At 45.5% G+C, this 23478-nt stretch overlaps 1 protein-coding gene across 3 annotated transcripts in view; it reads right to left on the bottom strand.

Moving 5' to 3' along the window:
- Positions 1 to 23478, bottom strand: part of Kif5c (kinesin family member 5C) — a 160555-nt gene that overhangs the window by 93745 nt on the left and 43332 nt on the right. For all 3 annotated transcript variants that reach the window (XM_006974286.4, XM_042275271.2, XM_076569432.1), the window contains 3 exons: positions 17259 to 17349; positions 7565 to 7638; positions 1105 to 1209 (listed from right to left, as the gene is read on the bottom strand). In XM_006974286.4, the coding sequence (XP_006974348.1) occupies positions 1105 to 1209; positions 7565 to 7638; positions 17259 to 17349 (270 nt within the window). The remainder of the gene's footprint in view (positions 1 to 1104; positions 1210 to 7564; positions 7639 to 17258; positions 17350 to 23478) is intronic.

Raw genomic sequence — 23478 nt, 5'->3', positions numbered from 1 at the left:
GAACACAGACTTGGAAACAGTCAACAAGAAGCTGCCACGCTGCCCAAGACTCTCCCAACAAACCAGAGAAGTCCGGAATGAGAGAAAGAGGCCAGTGGAAGTGCTGACGAGCAGGGATAGAAGGTACAGCTTGTTTCAGGGTGGTGCAAAGAGTAAAGATTAAGATGACGATGACTATACAATGTAGGGAATTACTAAACTCGACCAAATTATGTTCTTAAAGGATTAATTTTATGCCATATGAACCATATCTCAAATGGTTGGTTTTTTGTTTGTTTGTTTTGTTTTTTATTTTTTGTTTTTTTTTACTTTAAAAGAAAGGAAAACCCAAGGCTGGAATTCCCTGATCTCCATAGCCTGCTCCACGTCAGCCACCCAGTTTCTACCTTATGACATGTCTCTCTGCTTAAACAAGTAGCCCTTCTGGGATTTACAAAGTTCAAATTTTATGATTTAATTGCTATAATAATAGAGTAGAAGTCTCCCTTTCAATTCCAACTTAATCGAGATCAGTGGTTCTGAGTTAAAATAAAATAACAAGGAGGAAGAGGAAAAGGATTAATTCCCTTCCAACACTTCTCCAAGAGGGAAGAAGGAGTCACATACAGGGGAGCGGGAGTGGGCATCCCCTTTGAGAGTCACATTATTCAAGACAACATGAGACCTTGGACTAAGTTTAGCCCTGCTCAACAAAGTATTCTCCAAGTTTCTTTGGCCATATGATGCTTTTCTCTGGCAGCTTCCCTGTTGGTAACACATGGGATTGTGTTCCATGGAATTCATATTGGGGGATGGTGTCCTAACCCCCACACAGATATACTCCTGGCCTATCTTCAGTAAAGGCATAGGGAAGTGGGGAGAATCCAGGCAATGAGTAAGATGATTCCACCATAAAGGGAGCTTATCCTTTCCTTATACTGCTATTTTAAGCAAACCACTCCAAAAGCTTGGTACTGATCTAAATCATTTATGGTAGGGTCTGCTTCCCACAGAATAGCACTTGAATTAAAAGACCATCTTTTATATCTATCTGAAAGGAGGAAGACTGGGAAATGTGACTTTAGGACCTAGAGTCCTGCCTTGCTCTTAATTGAAAGCACTTACTTTGATGTGAAACTCCAGGTTCTCATCCATGGAATAGATGTGATCAAAGATGTCATGTGCGATCCTCGGTATGATACCCATAAGTTGAGGATCATGCAACTTCCCCTAGGAGTAGAAAATGCAAACACACAGGCAGTTAAAAGAGTGTTGGGAACTACATGGGAGAGGAATGGGAGCCTTCCTTTCTCAAATAATGTCATTTCATCTGTAAAATCCAAGTTGATTTTGTGGGTCATGTTTTGCTTGGGTCCTGTACACCAAACAGAAGTTTCTAGAAAGAATGGTGAGGTGAGGAGGGCTAGAAATGGGCATTAGTCTCAGCTCAACCCAGGGCTTCTTCAGCAGAACCAACAAAACAGGAAGCAAGCTGTTGGTTCTTGGGGATCTACCTAACTACTCACCATGTTTCCCTCTGTATCCAGCAGAGGGCTGTCCTGGCTGTGTGCGTCAGCCCACCAGCGGCCCTCTACCACTTGCAACTCCAAACTCACACAAGCAGTGAGGGGGTGAAAAGGAGGAAGGTGGGAGAGGGAACGAGCATGCTTTAGTTTAACTTGTAATAGTTACAAATTAGCCAGAACCAAGCCATCCAGGTAAGCTAATCCTGAATAAAGTCATCCTGAGAATGGGTAATTAATCATGGTTCAAAAATGTCTAAAATCCTCACTCTCAAAGTGTCTTCTTCGGGATCATTTTTTAGACCAGACAAGAAAATCCATTCCATCGATTTCTTTTTGAAATCTATAATTCTCAGCCTGGATTGTTTTTTTGTTTTGTTTTTCACCACTTTAATTCATTTTACCTAGCAGGTAGCAGGATAAATACTCTTTGGACATTACTAAATCCACTCTTAATGCCCAGAATTTCTTTGTCCACCTATGAAGACTCTCAAAAGATGCCATAATGGCTGGGGATGTAGGAAACCCTGGGACCGCTCATTAGAAGGCATGGAGAGAGAGTGGGAGAGACAATAGCCTACAATTCCTACTAAAAGGATCCTGAAGCATTTAAAGCCATGGTTTTGGTGTGACCTTGAGGTACACAGTTCCACGGAATTTTCTCTTGAATATTCCAGTCCTCCCCCACATGTTAAACAACCTGTCTGTCCATGAACACAGCCTGTAGGTCTGCAGTGATGGTACACCTGAAGAAGTTTTTAGACTTTTTGGAAGTTATAAACCTCTAAGAATAACACAAAAGCCAGTTTTCTCCTCGGTCCTCGGGGATGTCCAACAACCTTTTTCAAATCAGATCCAGATCTACTAGGTCCTCAGTTGCCTAGTGCCGGGAGGCCAACTTTGTTTTCCTCAATCCTCTTTTACTTCAGGCCTTCATCACACAGCACGCTCCTCGGGGACTTCCAAGTCAACATTTGAGTTTGCTTTAAAAGCAAGAACCCACATGGACAGAGACACTAAAGACATGCCACCAAGAACTTGGAGTCAAAATTTCTCAGCACATCAGACTGCTGACTTTCTACTCTATTAAAAAGAAATAGGGATGCAGAATTCAGACATGCCTGACCACTCTCCTATCTGGCTATTCTGGCATGCTGCCTTCACCTATCAAGAACAATAAATCACATGATGTATTTACATTGTGTTTTAGTTTGGTTCTAGACACATTAAAAATAGTGTTGGCCTAACGCTCAGGAGACTTAGCAAATACTGCATGAAATTAGGGCAGAGTTTAAGTTCAATAGAATACATAGTGTTCACCGGCACAAGGACTCAATAAATGTTAGCGTTGTAACATGCAGCTCCCAACAGGCTCTCTCTAAGTGGGGGTGGGGCTGGCTTGGCCCAGAAGTCCTAAAACACTGTTCTACTCCAGACTATTACCGCACTCTATCTTAGGAAAGCAGCACCGAATAACTGAGACTCGGGGTTTCAAGCTTGGTCACATTTAAATCACATAGCCCATCATCAACACAAACAAAACAGACATGGCCATGTGCTCTACGCTGTAGAGACCATCAGAAGAAAAGATTCCTAGGATAAGAAGAAAGATTTTCTTCCAGTTAAATTTCACTGCCCCCCTCAGTTAATCAAACGTCTTCTCTACCCAAACCTCCAGGGCTCTTGAATAATCCATGCTAACCCTTCAGCTTCTTCTCAGTGGTCCTCGACCAGAGAAGAATAATTGATCATCTAAAAGTCATTTATAATTGACTCAAATGTGTTTTCCTAGATGGTTCTCTCCCAACAGATCACCTTTTATTGATCTTAAAATCAGCCTGCCAAAATAACCCGGGGCAGGGAGTGTGTGTGTGATAATAAACAGTATATGGCAAGTGTGTATAAAAATATGGAATATATATGTAATATATAGGAAGGCATAATGTATGTGAGATATGTGTCTATTTATTATGGGGCAGTGTAAAGAGAGATTTATAATGTGTGTACATATATGGGGGTATAATGTATATGTTTGTGATGCATATATGTGAAGGATATCTGTATGGTATATGTTCTGTCTATGTGGTGGATATGGAATGTGTGTGTGGCATATGGATATGTGGAGTGCTCCCATATAAGTGTGTTGTGTCTGTGTCTATACGCTATGTGTGTAGAAGATGTATGTGATACATGTAGAATGCCTGTGTGCGACATATATGCAAAGTGTATGTATAATATATATGTGAAATGCCTGTGTGCACATTAGTGTATATATGCATGTGTGTGTGTCTACGTGTATATAAAGATCTTACTGTTTCCAAGCTAACTGCTTCCAGATGAAACATACATGCCTGAAACAATGTGATCACCAGGCTATGAGCAGAAGTAAATTCAGTGAACAGGAAAGCCTTTGCAGCTGAGATAGTAGAGATGGCTTTCTGGGGAGCCCCCAGATTGTATGGGATGATTGAGAGTTAGACTGAACAAAGGCTGTGGGCAGCAGGCCTGGGCTGGCCAAGCATGCCCTATCAGAGAGAGCCAAAGCACAGTCTGGCTCGGGGATAAGAGAGCCACGGGACAAAGAAATGAGCGGCTATCTGTTGCTCCTCCAAAGGAGCAAACAGAACCAACACTTTCTAGCTGTGTCCTGTAAGACTCTTCAGAAACTTTTGCAGCTGAATATAGGCTTCCAGGAGCAGGTACAGAGGAGAAACAAGACGTAGCCCACCGGCCACTCAACAAGACTCTCTTTGTTCTCTGCCAGTGGCCTTGTTGACTTCCAGTTTCCTCAAACACGGTAGACGGGAAGGCAAGTGGCCTGCGGTGTGTGAACACCATGGACTCTGGATTTGGGTTAGGAATCATTAGGCTGGTTTACTAGGTGGCCGCAAAGACTACATGATTCCTATGGCCTCCAGATGTCCTTGTATAGAAGGAAAAACCACAAGGTGCCCCCAGACATCTCCCATGCATGCTGAAGAGGGCCGCTGAGTGCAGGCACCAAGCAACAGCCCTGCAAGCACCAGGCCGAGTTCAAGCAACGAGAGAGCTTCCACTCTCTCCTTCTTTGCAGCCATGCCCAGCACCCTGTCTAGAAACCTGCATTCCCCTGACAAGTCCATGGTCCTTGTGTGACAGTGCCCACCATCCTTGCGACCAGTGTTATCCAGTGGGTCCTATTTTACCTGAAAATCCTCCTTAAATGCAGCATCATAAGAAGCTAATCTTTCCAATTTTATGGAGGATTATGTGTTGTTCTCTATAACAGAAGATAAAGGTAACACCACTGGAGGCTGGACCAAAAATAGGGGGATTAAAATTAAAAAAAAAAGAAAAAACTGCTTTAAAATGTGGCAGGCTGTTCACTAGGGGAACTAACATCCCTTCTGAATGCCTTTGAAAGATCGTTGTGTGTAATTCTGAATATATAAAATCCTCCTTTTAGGAGACACAAACCCTGCAGAGCAGTTCTTATTTAATTGCATTCCAGGCTCCTGAATTTCTGTTTCCTCCAGTCTATGAGTTCAGCTTGCAGCAACCCCTTTCCTCTGGTTTCCACTTAGCAGACCCCCTACCTTCCTCTGGTCCTACCAGCATCCACAGACAAACAGGACGCAGCCTGGGGACTGGGTGACAGGGAAAAGATTCAGCCAGCTCCTTCCAGCTGCAGGCAAGAGTCACAACAAAGAAGTAACTCATGACAACTGACAAAAACGCAGAGGTGACAGAATCTGGGGGACTTGAATGAGATCAGTGTGGAATCCAGGTCCTCTGGGGACCCCACAAGTGTGCTCAAGGCAGATGAGCTGAATTCACACTGCAAAGGACCAAAGGCTCCAGGGAATCTCATTTTACAAAGTGTCCCCACTTTAACCAGCACTGAAGACGTGGCACACCTCTTCCCCATCACCAACACTTACCTAGCCACTTTCCTCTAGAGTTTCCTTTGCAGGGCAGTCAGTCAGTCAGTCAGTCAGTCAGTCTCTCTCTCTCTCTCTCTCTCTCTCTCTCTCTCTCTCTCTCTCTCTCTGGTTTTTCGAGACAGGGTTTCTCTGTGTAGCTTTGCACCTTTCCTGGATCTCGCTCTGTAGACCAGGCTGGCCTCTAACTCACAAAGATCTGCCTGGCTCTGCCTCCCGAGTGCTGGGATTAAAGGCGTGCACCACCACCTCTCGGCCAGTCTCTCTTAATGTCTACAATTTTTAAGTTTCTGACCTTTAGCAAATATTTGACATTTCTCAATGATAAATTAATCCCAAAGCTTAGAATTCACTCTTGTAAGCATTCCCTAGTAGTCTGGGGATTCAAAATAGTAAAGGGGTTTTCTCTCATGTTACACACACCTTACTAATTTTCCAAAAACCTAAAAATCGATGGACTACCTCTTGAGAACATGCTCTCTCATTCTTCCTCTCCATCAGCACCCCCCCCCATCCTCCATCTTCAGAAAAAGTAGGACTGGGAAAGTATGCAACTAAACTTTGCTAGTGCCTTCAAGATCAAGGACCTGGGGGCCCTTAACAGCGAGACAGATGAGAGGCCACGTGGAGAGTGCAGACACTAAGCCCAGGTCTCCTGAAATGTACTGCTGGGGCGGGTGAGGCGTGGAGACAACTGGCTAACACAGCCCACGTTTCGGGCAACAGTCCTGACCGAGAAGAGGTGGCACAGGAGCCTCCTGTTTCTTTAATCTGCACGGTCTCCAAACCACTTTGTCTTCTGCAAAATGGGCGAAAGAACGTCACCACCACAGAAATGAGATCCCCCAGCACCCCACCCCAAATTCAAATCAGTGCACAGAACATCAGAGCTCTGAAGATTTTAGCCTCCCGCCTTTGAAATCTCCTCTTCAATAGGAATGATTCATGAGCTAAACCTATTCTGCAGCAGCCGACTCACTGCCCTTCCCAGGAGGGATTCATAAATGAAAAAAAAAAAAAACAACCTTAGCTTGAAGGATTAAGGATTCATCCTACCCTGCTGGTTGTAAGCTGAATTCCCCATATTCATTCGGTGCTGTTTCACAGAATAACCATTCTCGCCTCTCCTCACCTGCCAGGTAGGCCTAGCCTTTGGATAAATTATCCAGCACCAGAGGCCTTGGGGGTCCCTGGTAAAAACCAGGAAAGCAGGCAATAAAGGATCCCTGTTTGGAAGACAGCCTGAAGAACCAAGCTGTGTGGTCAAAGCAGGGGGGCCATCGCTTCCAGTCCTTGCACAGGCCGGGTGTGCACCTTTCCGACTTGTGCACCTTTCCAAAGAAGGCAGACACCAGTTCACATCAGAAGGTGCACATCAGTCCATCTTCACTGTGGTTGTGGGCCTCCGTGTGTATGGAGACTCCAGGCCCATACACACGGGGTGGACAGAGCCACCACTGGTGCTGTTTTAACAAAGACTGTATGTGGCCTCTTCTCGGTGATAACCACCTACATGTTAAGAAGACAGACAAGGGCTAGGAGCATAGCTCAGTGGCAAAGCATTTGCGTAGGATGCATAAGGCCCCGAGTTCAAGCCCAAGCAATGGAAATAAAGAAAACAGAAAAGACCACAAAGATGAACAAGGCAATGGAGATTCCTGCTCTAGGAAAATGCAGCTTTTGCTATCCTAAATTCATCCAGTGCTACAAATCTTCAGTGTTCAATCTAAGAAAATGGAAAGACCAGAATTGTGAAAAAATTAGAATTGTGTATACTTATCTCACTTTAAAGACTGCCAGCAATTATATATATATTTAGAGAGAGACAGACAGATAGACAGACATACAGACAGACAGACGGACATCATGCAAGTCAGATAAAAGCATGTCTGTAGGCTAAATGTGGTTTATTAATTTATTTATTTCGAGACAGTTTCTCTGTATAACAGTCCTGGCTGTCTTGGAACTCACAGAGATCCACCTGTCTCTGCCTCCCAAGTGCTGAGATTAAAGGCATGCGCCACCACTACCTGGCTACTCACTGCTACTTAAACTCCCCAACCTAACCGTCTCTGCTGTCACATGCACCTCAAGCTTTGCTGAAAGCACCAGCCACCTAAGACACCGACAGCGCGAACTTACCTCCATGGTATGGGTTTTTCCTGATGAAGTCTGCCCATATGCAAAAATTGTCCCATTATAACCCTCAAGGACATCTGCAAACATAAAATAGATTCAAATTAATTCATTACTTTGATCCTACACTGATATTGGCTGCATGCGTCAAAGTTAGTTTCCAAATGGCCCATCTCATTCTTACACAAATGACATGTGCCAACTGCTTGTGTGTGACTGTGAAATAAGCACAGAAATGAGTCTGTTGTCCCACAAATAAAAAGAAAGGGACTCCCATTTCTACAGACTGCATGACTGAAGGGCTAGTGCCATTTTTAGCTACTTGAAGCTCTCGTCTGCATGTGGGTCTCTTGAGATCATTGAGGAGGAAAAGCAAGCTTTGCCTGAAGCACTGGTCTGGGTCAGCTTAAATCTGGATCCTTCGGGCCATTTCCCATGAAGGTCCCACCAGAGTCCCATCAGAACAGACTAGAGCTGGGGTGGGGGGGGGGAGGCACCCCACTGCAAACTGAGCCCCACAGACAATCCAATCAGCCCGGAAACCAGCAGGCCTGACTTAAACTTAATGCCTCTTTTTTTCACTGTCTTGCTACCAAGACGGCCTGGGCCCCGCAACATCAGGAATTTTTCTTAATTGCACAATAAGCACACTGTGAAAGCCCACAGGCATGGCAGGCTGGCTTCCGTTTCACACAGGGACGAGAGGAGGTGTGCAGGTGGGGGCGGCTTTACGTTGTGGAGCTGAAGATCATCTGTGGGAATTCTTTCAAAGCAGCAGAGGTGATTAAAACATATTCCCTCCTGCCTTCCCCTCATCCATACAACCATCACAGAAAGGGAAACAATTCATAATTAATATCCTTGACCCACCATTCTGCACCAAGAGGAATTCTTAATGTGGCTGATGGGGAGAGCAAGGAGGGGAGCCCTAGATAGAGGATGCTACTGGAGCCATGGAGAAAAGTGTACCAGCCAATCAACTCCACCTCTTTCAGATTAGGATGGTCCCGTCTCTGAATTTTATTATGCTGGGTTTCTTTTGTTTTTTGTTTGTTTTGCTTGCTAGAGTTTTTTTTATATATAAAGCATACATATTTTACTAGTCTGAGATTGTTAGAGTATAACTTAGGACCAGAGAAGAAAGGATTTTCCTGCAGGGAGTTAAAAACAGGAAATAAAAATAAGTAAGATTTAAAAAAATAATAATAATAATCCTAGCAGCCCTTAAGGGTTTGCATCATGGGGTGAACTAGCCAAGGTATTGCTGGAGAGCTCACGTGGGTGGTGAGGAGGAGGAAAAGCTGGCAGGCTGACCAACCCAGGCCCAGAACCAGGGCTGGGAGTTGGCCCACCCCAGCATCCACCTCATCTATGAACTGCTGGAGCATGCGAAGGAGCTGGACCTGCAGATTCAAAGCTACAGGATCTCCATGGCACACGGCAACAACAGGATCTCCAAGAGGAGTCCCAGTGAGGGTCCAGGATCAAGGGTGTAGCAGAAGCCAGAGGCCTCAAACCGGAGTCATTGCAAGGAACACTTACAGGTAAAGATGGATGGACTAAAGGGTGTACTGTGTGACTTGCTGGGCCATACTACAGCTTCTATGCCAATTTTTTTTTTTTTTACTTGTTTGTTTGGTTGGTTTGGGTTGGGTTGGGTTTTTGTTGTTTCTTTTTGTTTTTTGAGTTTTTTGTTGTTGTTGTTTTGTGGGGGGAGATTGCAAGGGCAGAGGGAGGAATTGAGGGTATGGGGAGATGAGTGGGATTGGGATGCACGAGGTGAAATCCATAAAGAATCAATAAAAGTGTTTTTTTAAAGGAGTTTGCATAAAGCTGGGGGTGGGGAATGCTCACATATATCAGTCTTTGGGAAACGGTTTTTGAGAGTGGTTTCCCTGGTAACAGCAGGAAGCAGGAAAAAAGGAGAAACTGAAGAAGTCGGTGTTAGGGTTAGAGGCTTTAAGCTTCAGTTTCCATGAAAATGTCAACTCTCAGAGAGAAGATTGCTCGGGGCTGGAGACAGCACCAGGGCAGTGTGCCTCCACACTACCACAAAAATGTCCTTTGAGGGACCCAAAGAAAGAGGTTCCATCCTTCAGCTGTGATTTTACAATTCAGTCCTCATGACACAAACAACTGCAGACAACTGGAATGCCAAGTGCTGTCACTGTCACAGCAGAAAACCGTCCTTTATTAGAAATTAAACATCTCTCCTCAAACTGAAGGGCCTTTCTTACTTTATCTTCCTGTGGATACAGGGCTTCCGACTCACTAGTCTGGAGCCAACATCCATCCGGCTCCTGACCTAGCGCCTGTCCTTCTCAAGTGTGGCACCCCGCTCTCTGGAGTAACTGGATGCAGGGGCTCTGGGGTGGCTCTGGACAACCTGTGCCACGCTAAAGGAAACTGATTTCGGAGCCTAAATCCAGCCCACACCTCTTCCCTGGCCGGACAGAAGGAAGCTGGTATCTCCACGAGGCCTCAGGCCACTCTCGCCAAGCATAATGCACAGTTTCACCAACTAGCTTCTTTTCCCTGTTCTCCTGTGGTTGCGGACTGGGTCATATCTATGAAAAGGACAGCAGCAAGTCTCAGGTGGATTGGCTCAGCTAGCTCTTCTCTAGTGGGCACAAAAACACTGGCTTCAGTCCTCAGCATGCCACCCACGATCCGAGGAGAGATGGCACATCCCTGTGATCCCAGCTCTGAAGAAATGGAAGCAAAAGGATCAGATCTTCAAGGTAATCCTTAGCTCCATGAGGTCTTAAGGATAGCCTGAGCTAAATGAGAGCCCAATCAGTCCCAGAGACTGAAGTGGCAGTCACAGAGCTTGGCCTGCACGGGTCTGTGCTAGGTCCTCTGCATACGTGCTATGGTTGTGTAGCCTGGGGTGTCTGTGGGACTCCTGAAGTGGGAGTGGGAGGTATCTCTGACTCTTTCCCCTGCTCTTGGGATCCTTTTCCTCCTACTGGTTTGTCTTGTCCAGCATTGATATGAGGGTAGGTGCCTAGTCTTACATCTTCTCATGCCGTGTTCAGTTGATATCCTTGGGAGGCCTGCTCTTCTCTGAAGGGAAAGAGAAGAGGAGTGGATCTAGGGGAGAGGGGAAGTGTGTGTGTGGGGGGGGGGGGTGGACTGGAAAGAGCAGAGGAAGGGGAAGCTGCAGTCTGGATGTGTTGTATGAGAGAGGAATAAATTATAGAAAAAAGGGGGGCATCTAACTCTTACAACCTGGGACCAGGGAGATATATATAGAGATAGATATAGATAAATTACATATGTATGTATATGTGTGTGTGCATGCAAGCGTGTGTGTATGTATGCATGCATGTATATATACATCTATACTAAAAAAAATCCTCATTTGTAGTTCCTATTGTAATAGAGTTGAATTAAAACCAATGACTTCCTTTAATAAAAAAGTGGCAGCAGCAGAGGGAAAAAAGGGAGGAACATGCCTGAGTGGCATTGGCTTATTTGGGGCTGGGTTGCTAAGAGGCATGTGGAACTGGACTCGGAGAACATCCATTCTCTTTATTATGTCAACACTGAGCACAATTTCCTTATTTTTTTTTAATAGCGAACATATAAGCCCACTAAAACAAACTCTGATTGGCCTTTAAAGAGAATCATCGTACAACTAATACATTTTTGGGAGATCATCTCCCGCATCACAATTGAAAGCAGCTGATGTTGCCCTCTATCGACTCAATTCTGAACTAAAAGATAATTTCAAAAGATAAAAAGGTCCTTTTAACGGAGGGATGTCTATTTTCTCAGGTTTGAGAGGATGTGTTTGTGTATTCAATCTCTGTTTTACGGTTAGTGAGGGTCCTGGCAAGAGAAAGCCATGGGTGAACAATGCAGTTCAGGATCTGAAGGGGAGCCAGCACAGAATCCGCTGAGGGAAGATCTGAGCACTGGCTTGTGCTGGGCTCTGTGCAGAACCACATGCCACCTCCTGGGCCACACTGTAGCCCCCAACCAAAAGGCCCACAAAAAGACACTTTCATCGCAGTAAATGGCAAACAGTTCCTGGGCCTGAGAAACACATTTGTTTTCATTTCTGCCTGGCAGAATGGCTATTTCCACACCCTGGTGATGCTCTTCCAGACAGAACCATTCTTTGTGATGGTGTCTGGCATGATGTGAGCTGAGAAACTCACACCACAGAGCCCCACACCTCACAGACCAGCGTGTGTCCATCCAGCAGCCAGGCAAACCCAGAAGCTTCTACAGCAGGTGACAAGTGCCATCATACTTCCCAAAGAGCAGGGGAGATCACAGCTCCTCAGAAACACTGGACAGCTCCAGCTCCAGATGTTTGAAGACCAAGCGTGCACTCTAGGTTTTGCTCATGTCTGAATCCAGGTATGGCTGGGGCAGAAGTGAGTCCTTTGTTAAGTAAGAACCCGGGGACCATTCATCAAACCTACACATCAGTGTTCCCTCTGCCTCGCCTACGAGACCTCTCCAGGTGAAATGGTGGCATTTCTGGGGCACTGAAGTTTCTGATAACAGCTGCAGGCTGCTCGGTTTGGGAATCCTAAGATTCTTATCAGCCAACCAAACATCTCAAGCTGGCCATGACTGTAGAGTGACATCCAAGCTCCATACAGCAGTGGCCACAAAAAGAAGCTTGCATCTCAGGAAATGGCAGATAGTTCCTGGGCCTGAGAAAAACATTTGCTTTCATCTCTGTTGAGCAGAATGACTATTTCCACACCCTGGTGATGCTCTGTGTGAAGGACGCTGCATTTCAGAATGGAAATGCACTCTCCAACTGGCCAGCACAAGGCCACGGGACCACAACGGCTATTTTTTTCTCCTCTATTGTCCTCCCACCCCCATTCCTATCCCCATCATTTTGGACTGTTAGTTAATAGTCCATATGGCCTGATTGAAAAAGAACAACTCATAAAATAACTACTTGGTGATTGCGTGTGTTTAAATGCTCTTTGTGGACTCATCAGAAAGGAAAGGCAAGATAATTCAGAGCACCGTAAGTTGCGAACAAAGTCCCAGACCCACTCCATCTTCTAGATCTGGCTGAAGTGCTTTCGCCTCTGAGCATCAAATTCCACTTCAATATGTTGAGAATAGTAATGCTCACACTTCATGAACTGAAGCTTTTAGATGCAACATGTAAAGCGATGAAGAACAAACCATACAGAGCTAAGTGTAATTCGTTAGGAGTCACATAGAATAATGAAATAGATCTGAGTATATCTTCCAAAGCCTAAAGCTTTCCAGTCTGCCCACACTGACTACAGCATAAAGTCCAGCATGTCCACCAGAGGATCCGGACTGACTCTTGCAACCTCATTTCCCATCCTGCACTCATCGCCTTACACCACGCCCTCTGGACTACTCAAGCATGCCACACTGTTTGTATCTTTATGCTCTTGCAGTTCCCTCTGCTACTACAGCTCCCCTATAATCTCTAGTCCTCAGGGCTAAATCTTTCCAAGAAGCTTTGATTCTCCACACTCACCAAAATCATCACAAAATGGCACTCCTCTGTGTTGTCCTAGCATTGTGCACACACTCATCTTAACCTACATAATGCCTGTATAAAGTAAATAATAATGGTATATGCATTTGCCTCTCCCTCTATATTGAGAACTTATAGCAGACCGTCTTATATGTTTTAGTGACTCCAGTCTCTGGAGTGCTTATCACACAGTAAACACTTAATACTACCTGTATAAATAAATAATGTAATTTTAAGGAATCAAAACTGGAAAATCAAAAACCACCTTCTCTAGCATTTGTTTAGTCCATATTTAGTTTATTTGGAAGGCAAATGCCCAGAGCAGCTTCTGCTAGCTAGGATACAGTTACCAGGATCTCAATAATAATATCCAGTAACCACAGTGTTTAATGCCTAGACACCCACAGAAGCCTTATCAGCTGTGATTACAGTCACAAACCTTACAACCTCTTCCCACAGAAATGGGGAAATCCCCATGCTCTGCCAGCCAACATCTTGAAAAACCCACCAAAGATGGGAATGTGGGAAATGTCAGGACTCTGCAATTGCAAATAGATCCTCAGAGTCATGAAGGGTTTAGGTAGACTAGGAAGTAGAGGTCACCAGCCCATGACAGCATCATGAATCAGGAGACGGTGATGATCTTCAGAATCATTTGATTCCCATCTCAGTCTCTAGAGAAGATGTCCATTGTACCCTGTCCCAGCCCTAACTCAGGTAGCACTCTTATGACAATAGTGTCCAGCTATGCTCCATTATGTACCCCAAGAAGGTCTTGCTTATATTTATGCTTTACCTTGATGGTGCAGAAAGGAAATCATTTCCTCTCACCATAGCCTTGGAGGTTGAACTTTAAAAGTTCAATCAGTATCTGTAGAGCTCAGGAAGAGAAAAGGGCCCGTGAACAGGAGATGTGAAGAGGTCTTAAGAGGAAGAGTAGACAGCAGAAAACATAATATGAGGGAGAGAGGATCCAGGGATTTAAGGTTTTAAATGGGTACAGAGATAAAAAATGAACAGAGAGAAGCTGGGCAGGGTGAGCTAACCAAAGCTAAGGATGTGCAAAGAACCTCTATGGAAACCCACTACTTTGGGAGTTCATTTAAAAAAAGAAATTGCATGCATGCACACGCACATGCACAAGGAGTTTGAATACAGATGCCCTGCATGAATGGACAGAGATCCCCTCTAGAGGGCATAAGTTATTAAATGAAATCACAGTACCAAGCATGGGACATCTCACTACAAGGTATTGGTCAGGGAGGCCCCAGAGGCCCCCAAACAATACAGCTTTGCCGTTGTTCTTGTTTATGCAACACAACTAGATGATACGACCTTAGTGCTGAAACACCAGCATGTTGGTTGAACAACAGCGAGAAATCAGCTGGAACTGACCTGGAAGTGTCCTCCCTGCTGGCCAGGTTAACAGTACCAGAAGGTGCGATGCAGGCCACTGGGGGAGAAAAGATGTCAGCGGTACGCCTGCAGCCAGCCCTCCATGCTACAACACCAACCTGACAGGCAAGACTCAATGTAGCAGGGACATGAAGGTGTTAGGGTAACCAGCTGGTTTCGGCTTGGATTTGAGGCCTACTTCACAGGAAGGAAGTTAGGCCTGACACTTTAAACCTGGCTTTGCCCAGGAGGTCACAGGCCCTAGGAGGAATATAGTATTGTTGTTCTGCTAAATAGTCATACAGTCAAACTGCCTTGTAAGTATCTATGCCTCTACCTACCGATGGTGCTGCCCTCAGTCTTGGCTTCTCCCTGCAGCAGTCATGGCTAAAGGAGAGACTCGGAGCTGATCAAAGTACTGAGAACAAGTGTCTCTTCAAGCAAGTGCTCAGCCTTCAACAGATATCTAACTCCCACATCCCCCAAGGCTCAGAAAACACCCTGGAGAGGCACAGAGAATTAGAGAGGGTGGAGTGGTGAAACGCTGTCTTCAGAACATGACAGACATGGCCACTGTACCCATAAAGTCACTGCAGTTATGAGATGCGTCAACGTTCCAATAAGCATCACCAATTGGACTCAGTGTCCAAAAAAGGTGGTGGTGGGGGGGCATAAAGTAGTGAGGGAGACATGTTGGAGGTACATGGGGTGGATGGGAGGAAGGGATGAGTTAGGGGTGTCTCGAAAACTGGGAGCCAGGAATTGAGGGTTCCTCCGGAGAGTGGAGGCAAGGAGTTAGGGGTACAAATAATCAAGATGCATTGTTACATGTATGAAAAGAGTAAATAAAAGATAGTCTATTTTTTAAAGGTTTAACCAATGTCCAATCAGGCCTTTGTCACCCTAACAATTTCTTTTCAAGGGAGAAGAGGTATTTGTCATTGCTACCAAATGAGTGTATTCCCACTCTGGCCACAGTGCCCTTGAGGTGTCTGTTCAGCATGTACTGAGCCCTGTTCTTCTAAATGGTTTTCTTTGCAGATCACCATGTGTATGGGGTGGCAAGTTACCCAAGGTTAGGACACATCTCCATGGAGACTGTTTCTTTTTCATTTAGCTTTTAGCTGATACATATAAAACACAAAAAGTGCATACATTAATGGGGATGAGATTGTCTATTTATGACATCTCATACTAAGAAAAAATCCAAACATTGAAAGGAGAACACACACTATCGAATAAAAACCCAAAGATGATTACTGTTTGTTAATCACAGGGTTGTGTTGTTGTTGTTGTTGTTGTTGTTGTTGTTGTTGTTGTTGTTTTAATGAAGTGCATCCATTTCTAATTACGTTGGCACAGAGGTAGCTGGATGTATTTAAACGGCCTTCATGCTTAGCACAGCATGTGGTAAATACTATTTGCTTCTGGTAATGAAATTGGGGGGAGAAAAGGATGGAAATTCTGACACGTGTGATTAATCTTACTATGATAAAAAAAAAAAAAACCAACTATGCACAAGCTCAGTTACAGGGGGGAGGCGGGCCTGAGTAGGAGCAAGCCAAGGAACACAGAAAACATCCAAAGAGAGGCAAAGGAGGAAAAGACAAGAACTACCATTGCTTATAGACCAAAACCGTTCATTCAAAACAGCTCAGATCCAGGCATATTTTTTCTTGTCAGCTTCCTATAATAATCTCACCGAGAAAACCTTTCAAATTAATTGATGTCTGTAACAAGAATGTGAATAAACATACATCTCAGCAAGGAACACTGCATGCTGACGCTGAGTCTCCCACGCAGGTGTCTGGGGTCAGAATTAATCTAACAGATGTACCCGGGCTGAATCTCATGAATTTCAAATAGGTTAGTCAGCTCAGCTCCTGAAAACAACAGATCTAAAGCGGAAAAAAAAAAAATGCGTCTGTCTTTTAAATCCGTAGCTGCCTAGATGGGTGGCGTTATGGAAGCCTTTGAGCACGTAACTGCCATGGCATTCCAGTCTGAAGGTGAGGATTCAATGAGGAAAAGCAAGGGAGCAGGAGATGCCCCTCAGCTCTGTCCAGATGGCAGGCCCTGCCACAGCATGCTCCAACCTGCTCCTGCTTTGAAAGGGCAAGAGAGAGCAATGTGCAAAAATTGCTTCACCGCCCTGCTGTTACTTTGACACAAATCCTCCAGGGCCCAGGCTAGTCCCAGCAAAAAGAACCGATCTCGGAGATGCACAGGCAGGCTTGAGGCTACCTGTTTGGAGGAACAAATGTGGAGATGTGGTAGCATGGATGAAAGCGGGTTAGACGAAACGGAAATGAAGGAATGCTGTACGGCACGAATAGCTCCACAGCCACCTCAGTAATGGGACTTCGTGACACTGTAGAAAATCCTTTGATGGCAGAGCAACCTTTCCCCTGACAGTCCATCCTGACAGTCATTCAAAAGAAAACAGCCAACGATGGTCCGCTGAAGCACTGAGCAACACCTTTCCCCCTTCAAAGGCGAGAGCAGCACTCTGCCCACCGTTTCTTTAGACCCAGACAGAAATGCTGCGACCACAGCTTACCTTGCCTTTTCAGCTTTTAGAGAGCAGAACAGCCCCACCAAAGAGGAGGCCAAAGAAACAAAGAAAACAAGCACAAAGGCTGAATAACATGACGGACATCACAGCAAGTCAGGGCCAGCGCCAAGGCAGCAATTTAGTGTTTCCAATTAACAGGCCTCTGCTTACAGTCGAGGCACACTGATTGCCGGGCTGCAAATGCCACTTAATGTTTTCATTAGCGAAAGTCCAGGAGGAAATAAAACAGCACTTACCTTTGACAATCTGCTTCGCACAGGCATTGTAGACCTGCTCTTGGGTTGTGTTGGGCGGCAGCACTCTGTCAAATACATATGGCTTCCCTTGCTGAAAGCAGATGAAAGAAAAGGGTGGGGAAAACGCATTAGGGGTTTAGGTCTTAAAAGCACTAATATTAGCAGTTAGACCACAGGCAACGGAATCACCAACCCACTCCACAAGGCAGTCCTTCCCTCACCGCAGAACCTTCATTGCGTGAGCCACGTGCATGACTGCATGTGGATATTGGATGCCAGGGGCCAGAAGGCACACGTTCTTAAATCCTTTTCCTGGATTTGTGAATCGTCCCATTAAGTGGCGCTGATAGCAAAGAGGCAAGAATGTAGACACAGGGAAATACAAAGCACCCAGGAATGGAGTAAGGTGACAGAGGTGACGGAGCCGGCAAGGAAGGCTTAACCACTGAAGTCTCAATTCAGGGGATCGTGAAAACTTCAGGCAGATGCGGACCAGGAAAATGCTGTAGAAGAACATTCTGGCATGGGATAACACAGACAGCCAAGGGTCTGGTATGTTCAAGAAACAAGAGGGTGTCACAAATGGGGGCTAGCAAGAAAATCAGGAGCCAGTTCATGTAGGGCACTGCTGGCCAAATATGTGACCAAATATAACCTGCCTGTGTTTTATTTACTGGGGGGAGGACGTGAGCAGATGTAAGAAGCTGTTCTCAGTAGAGACAGCACGGTTATTGTCCCGCACAATTCAGTGTCCTCGCCACGCAGGAGCAATGCCTGAACTGGACTGAGGCTTCGAAAACAAAGCAGCCCTTCTATACAACAAAACAGGAAATCTGGGGGAGGAGGGTTGGTTAGGGGTTTGATTGGCAGCTGCCTATGTAAAATCCAAAGAAACCGCCATTCCGGGGGCAGCCGGAGGGGGGCAGGAACTCCATCACAGCACAAATAGACCCCGCTGCCTGTCCTTCGCTGTTCAATAAGGGCCAAGGGGTACCTCAGTGTCAGGTACAGCACTGAACACTGGGGGGAAATGGGTAAGACACAGGTCCAAACTGCAGCTTCCTCTGTCAACAGAGCCCAGGCAAATAAAAATTCTCCTTTTACAGCCTGATCCACAAACCAAGAAGAGGAGGGCGGAGGACAAGAGGGGAGAGATGGGTGGGGGCTAAAAACCACACCTCCTATGAGTCAAGGGCAGACTGGCCTTGAGGAGACACTGCTCTTCAGAGCTCAAAGAACAAGGCCTGTTACATCCTACAACCTTCACACAAGTGAGCACAAAGCGTCAGAAGGGCTCAGTGGTTACTCATCCATCACCGTGGGTCCAGGCAACTGGAGGTGGAATCCTACGCTCTATACCTTATGTTTGAGCTTTAGTCTTTGAAAACAGAATTGAGCTAGCCAGGTAAACAAGCTACTTCTAATTTGATCTTAGAAAAATGGAGAATTTTTAGAAAACATAAAAAAGAGGAGAGGGAAGAGGTTTTATGCGCAGAGGCGGAACTATAGTCATTCTGATAAAAATTATGGAAAGAGATCACTTTCTTATGTTTGATTCGAAATTGTGTACCCTTTGGTTAATGAACTAGGTGTCTGGTGGGATAACCAAGAACCATTCCTTACCAAAATCCTCAGCTAGCTTTCTTACTAGTTTTATCCATTTTTCAAATTCGACCAAATATCAGGAGCTGGAGAGACTCAGTTTGGTTAAGAGTGAGCACTGCTCTTAGAGGGCACCCAAGTTCCGTTCCCAGCACCCATGTCAGGTGCTTACAACTGCCTGAAACTCCAGCTCCCTGGGATCCAAGACCCTCTTCTGGGCTCCTTGGGCATCAATACTCATGTACACATACCCACACACTTGTACACATAAGAACAATTTAAAATAATAAAAAAAAATCTTTTTAAAAATTCAACCAACACCAAGAGAGTAAGTAAAAAGTAAAACTAAACATTTCCAGAGGGCTGAGGGTGTGTCTGAGAGGGGGCGCTCTTGCCTAGCATGCATGAGGCCCTGGGGTCCATCCCATGCATTGAAAACAATGGGAGCAAACATTTACAGAATTTACCGAAGTTGTCCACTGAACCCTCTGGAAACTTAGAACAAATTTACTATTTCTCCAAATTCAGAGAGAAGAGCAGTGTATGCTGTCCCCAGCACGTCCTGCCTTCAGCTTTAGAGAACGTGCATTCGGTGCAGCCGGAAAAATGACCTAGTGAATGATGCTGTACAGAATGATAAGACGGCCCAGCTTTGCCCTCAAGTGGGAATGCTTGCTGCAATGCAGTATATTTTCCCTTAAGAGAGGGAGAAGACAAGAATTCATCACTCCCTTTTAAAAGTAGTATCAATTACCAATTATCAACCGACAAACCCGATACTTTTAAATGGCCTAAAGTTAAATCCCCAAAAGCAACTGCCTTCAAGATTTTATGGCGGTGTTGACACCAAGAAAAGATGAAACTCTGCAAATAATTTGCTCCAGGACCTGTCTTGTCAGAGCATTTCAGTGTCTTTCATGCACTCAGCTACTTATACAAGCTTTCGGTTGATTTTAATGAACCTTCAAGTATTAAGAGAGGGAAAGAGAACAGCATTGTTGTTGAATATTTTCAGAGAACTGGCTTGTACCAGTTGTATATACAATCACCCCTCCTCTCTCTCCCTCCCTCCCTCCCCACATGTTTTAATAGTAAAACTATCTCATAAATGCTGATCAAAACAGGAACAAAGACCCTTCCGCGGAATCCCCAAGGAGACAAGATTCTAATGTTTCTGATGCTGCAGTGGCTGAGGGTTCTGTTGGCAGGCAACAGGCCTACCTGATCTACTGCTTGCAGCTACAGAACAAAATTCAAGTGACATTGCTATGTAGGCACTAGACACTGGCACTTGGGCCTGGGTGGGACCATCACTCATCAGCCTCTGAAGGGAACCTTCCAAGTTCCTCCCAGCACCTGGCTTTCTCCAGGCTCTCTGGGTACCGGTGCCAGTGTCCTCCGCTACCATCTCTTTCTGATGTACATGTATGCTGAAATGGTCAAGTCCTGGCCTAGACCCAAGCCTTTTGGTTGTGCTCTTGACTTTTAGGACATTTACATGACTATTTCAGCCTTCAACTCTCATCTACCATGCAGGCTCCTATGCCTACTAGGGAGTTCCACCTCTGCAGGTGACCATTAGCTTCCCAAACTTTACTAGCCAAAAGAGAACCGTCACTTCCTCCATATCTGAGCATCCTAACCGTCACCTAGATACTCACACTCAACACCTAAGACTCAGTGTGCACGAGAGATTCCCATCTGGGATACACCCCAGCAGTTATCATTTCTTAGTATCTACACCACGCAGTTCTATCCATCAGTCTCTTGCACAGAGCAGTCAAGTCCCCCATCCCGTCACCCTGCTGTTCTTCCTCCCTAATGATCCATTTCCACCATTGGGCAGGGTGAGGTGCCAAAACTAAGATGGCATCACTGCCTCACTTGTGTCTTCTGTTACACACACAGTAGACTCTTCACCCAGGGCTGCTTGCACTCTCCTCTCTCACGGCAGTGTGGCCCAGTGGCACTCCCTGCCCCCTGTTCATTTCCCGCACGGTGTCTTTGCTGTTAACTTTCCTTGCCCTTGGAATTCTCTTAGCTCAAGCCTGCATTTGGCCACCCCCTTAGGAACCACTGTCTTTATTTGCTTTTATGTTGTTGTAATAAAACACTATGACGAAAAGCAACTGGGGGAGGAAATGGTTTATTACATCTTAGAGGTTAGAGTTCATCATCAAGGGGAGCTAGGGCAGGCCTTCAAGCCTTCAAGTAACCTGAAGGCAGGAACTGAAGCAGAGGCCATGCAGGAATACCACTCACTGGCTTGCTCCCTGTGCCTTGCTGAGTCTGCTTTCTTATACAACCCAGGACCATCCGCCGGGGGTAGCACTGTCCAGAGTGGATTGGGCCCTCCCACATCAATCATCCATCAAGAAAATACTCCCAAAGACATGCTCCCAGGCCAGTCTAATGGAAGAATACACCGAGTTGAGGTTCCCTCATCTCAGATCACACTAGTTCATGTCAAATGGACAAAAACCAACCAGCACCTTCGTCCTATCTCTTATTCTTCATCCTTCAGGGTTTGCACGACTCTAACTAAAGCAACCCCACCCCACACTGGTGTAACCATCACCTGAAGATTTGGTTTGCTTCAGACAGTGAGTACATGACCTATTCCAACCAATGATGTGGAGCAACGCAATGAACGCATTTATCCAGCTGGAACAGAAGCTGCACGTCCTGAGCAGGTGGGCAAACCCACCGCACCTCCTGAAAGGAGTCTGGATGGCACACTCTGCACGCGTTACTACTGACGGTGACGCCTGCCGCCATTGTGAAGCCTCTCTGCACAGACGTGCAACTGCACAGGAGCAGAATACTGAAATTAATGACCTGCCAGGATCACATACAAAAAAAAAATAATAGCAGATGGTCCTTACACTTCTCTAGTTAAAATTAAAAACAAAAAAATCATGCCACCAGAATTCCTATCAAGTTGCTGAGAGCAAAATGTCTGCGAACCATATGGCCTGCCTATTAATACATTTGACCCGTTACCCAACAACTGTTCCCCTGCCTGCAAGGGACTCCACTGAGAAAGACAGAGGGAGGCAGAAGATCCAGGCATGCTCCGAGGATGAGTACCAAGAGGAACACTACAGAAAGGAAAATTGATTATTCCCTTAGAGTAGTAATAAGTAACCCAAGAGCACTCTTAAAGACGGACCAAGAGTTGTGACCAAAGGTGGCCATAATGTGAATTTTTCTCTTCCTTATCTTCATTAAGAGAGACAAAAAGAGGATAAAAACTAAAAGAAAGACCACCATTTCCACTGGAAAGTCCTGGTTGTTGAGAGCAATCATTAGTCATAAATGTCTGGTTGATTTCATTCCTGAAAGTGCAGGAAGAGAGTGCAGGAGAGGATGAACTCTTACAGCTTCAACAGACCACGTCCCATGCCAAACGTCCCAGCCAATGGTCCCCACCCAATTAGGCTCCATCTCACTCCTCACAGTAACTCTAGGAGATGTCACCACCCCCATGTCACAAAGCAGCAAGCCTGTCACAGTTTCAGCTCTAGGCTTTGTAGAAATACTCTGGAGGCTCCGATTTTAAGTGTTAGTCCTTTACATCAGTGACTCTCAACCTGTGACTCGCTACCCCTTCCCCTGTCTTGTTCCCAGTCAATTCTAAATTATTTCTGAGTACACACAATTACTTAGGCCAAGGAACAAAGAGCCGCTGCTGTACTAGGTGCTGTCCAGCCCATTATGTACGGCAGCCATTCGGTCTGCTTACGGTGACAATGTCCATCCCCATGAGCCTGCACATGACTCAGCCAGCAACAGCCTTCGAAAGCAGCATGCAGTATCACTTTAAGCCCACCTCCCTGGAGCATGAAGCCAAGCACTGTCCTCCAGAACAAATCAGACACCTGCCTAAGGCAGCTCTGCCTGGCCTTGGAAGCTAGTGTCCACCTTCCAAAGCACTTTCTTCTGATGGACAAGTAAAAGGACAATGTACTTGCTTCTCAAAGCTGGATGGATGTGTTTTTAATTGAAGGATTCTAAAGATAACCCAGGGTCAGGATATCAGTAAAGCATCATATTAGCCTGCACAGGGAGAAATTAAACAAGAGAAAATCATGGACTGTCAAGGGCTTTCATAACAATCTCAAGGAGTGTTTCCAAAACATTAGCTAAAAAGCCCAATAAAAAGTTGATACTCACTTTTTACCAACATAAGTATCTTCACCAGAAGCTTGAGGGTTGGTTGTTAAAATATAACTGACACAAAACAAACCCCACCCCTTTGGGCAATTCAGTGCAGAGACCCACAAGCCCTACACCACCATCTACTCCCAGAGCCTCCCATCACCCTCGGAAGAACCCTCTACTGCATTAGCAGTCGGTCTCCCTTCCCCCACTCTCCCTGTTCTAGGCAAACACGAATCTGCCAACAGACTTCACACAACTGCATGTTTAGGTATTCCATGTAAAGGGAAGTGCTGTGGGATGGTCTGTACGTCAAATTGCTCTGATTTGTCAATAAATAAAACACTGATTGGCCAGTGGCTAGGCAGGAAGTATAGGCGGGACTTACAGAGAGGAGAAAAGAAAGAACAGGAAGGCGGAAGGAGTCACTGCCAGCCACCACCAGGACAAGCAGCAT

Source organism: Peromyscus maniculatus, chromosome 4 (genome assembly GCF_049852395.1).
Source record: "Peromyscus maniculatus bairdii isolate BWxNUB_F1_BW_parent chromosome 4, HU_Pman_BW_mat_3.1, whole genome shotgun sequence".
NCBI classification, from domain to species: Eukaryota; Metazoa; Chordata; class Mammalia; order Rodentia; family Cricetidae; genus Peromyscus; species Peromyscus maniculatus.
The sequence above is the reverse complement of the archived record's forward strand: the minus strand, read 5'-3'. Positions and strand labels throughout refer to the sequence as shown.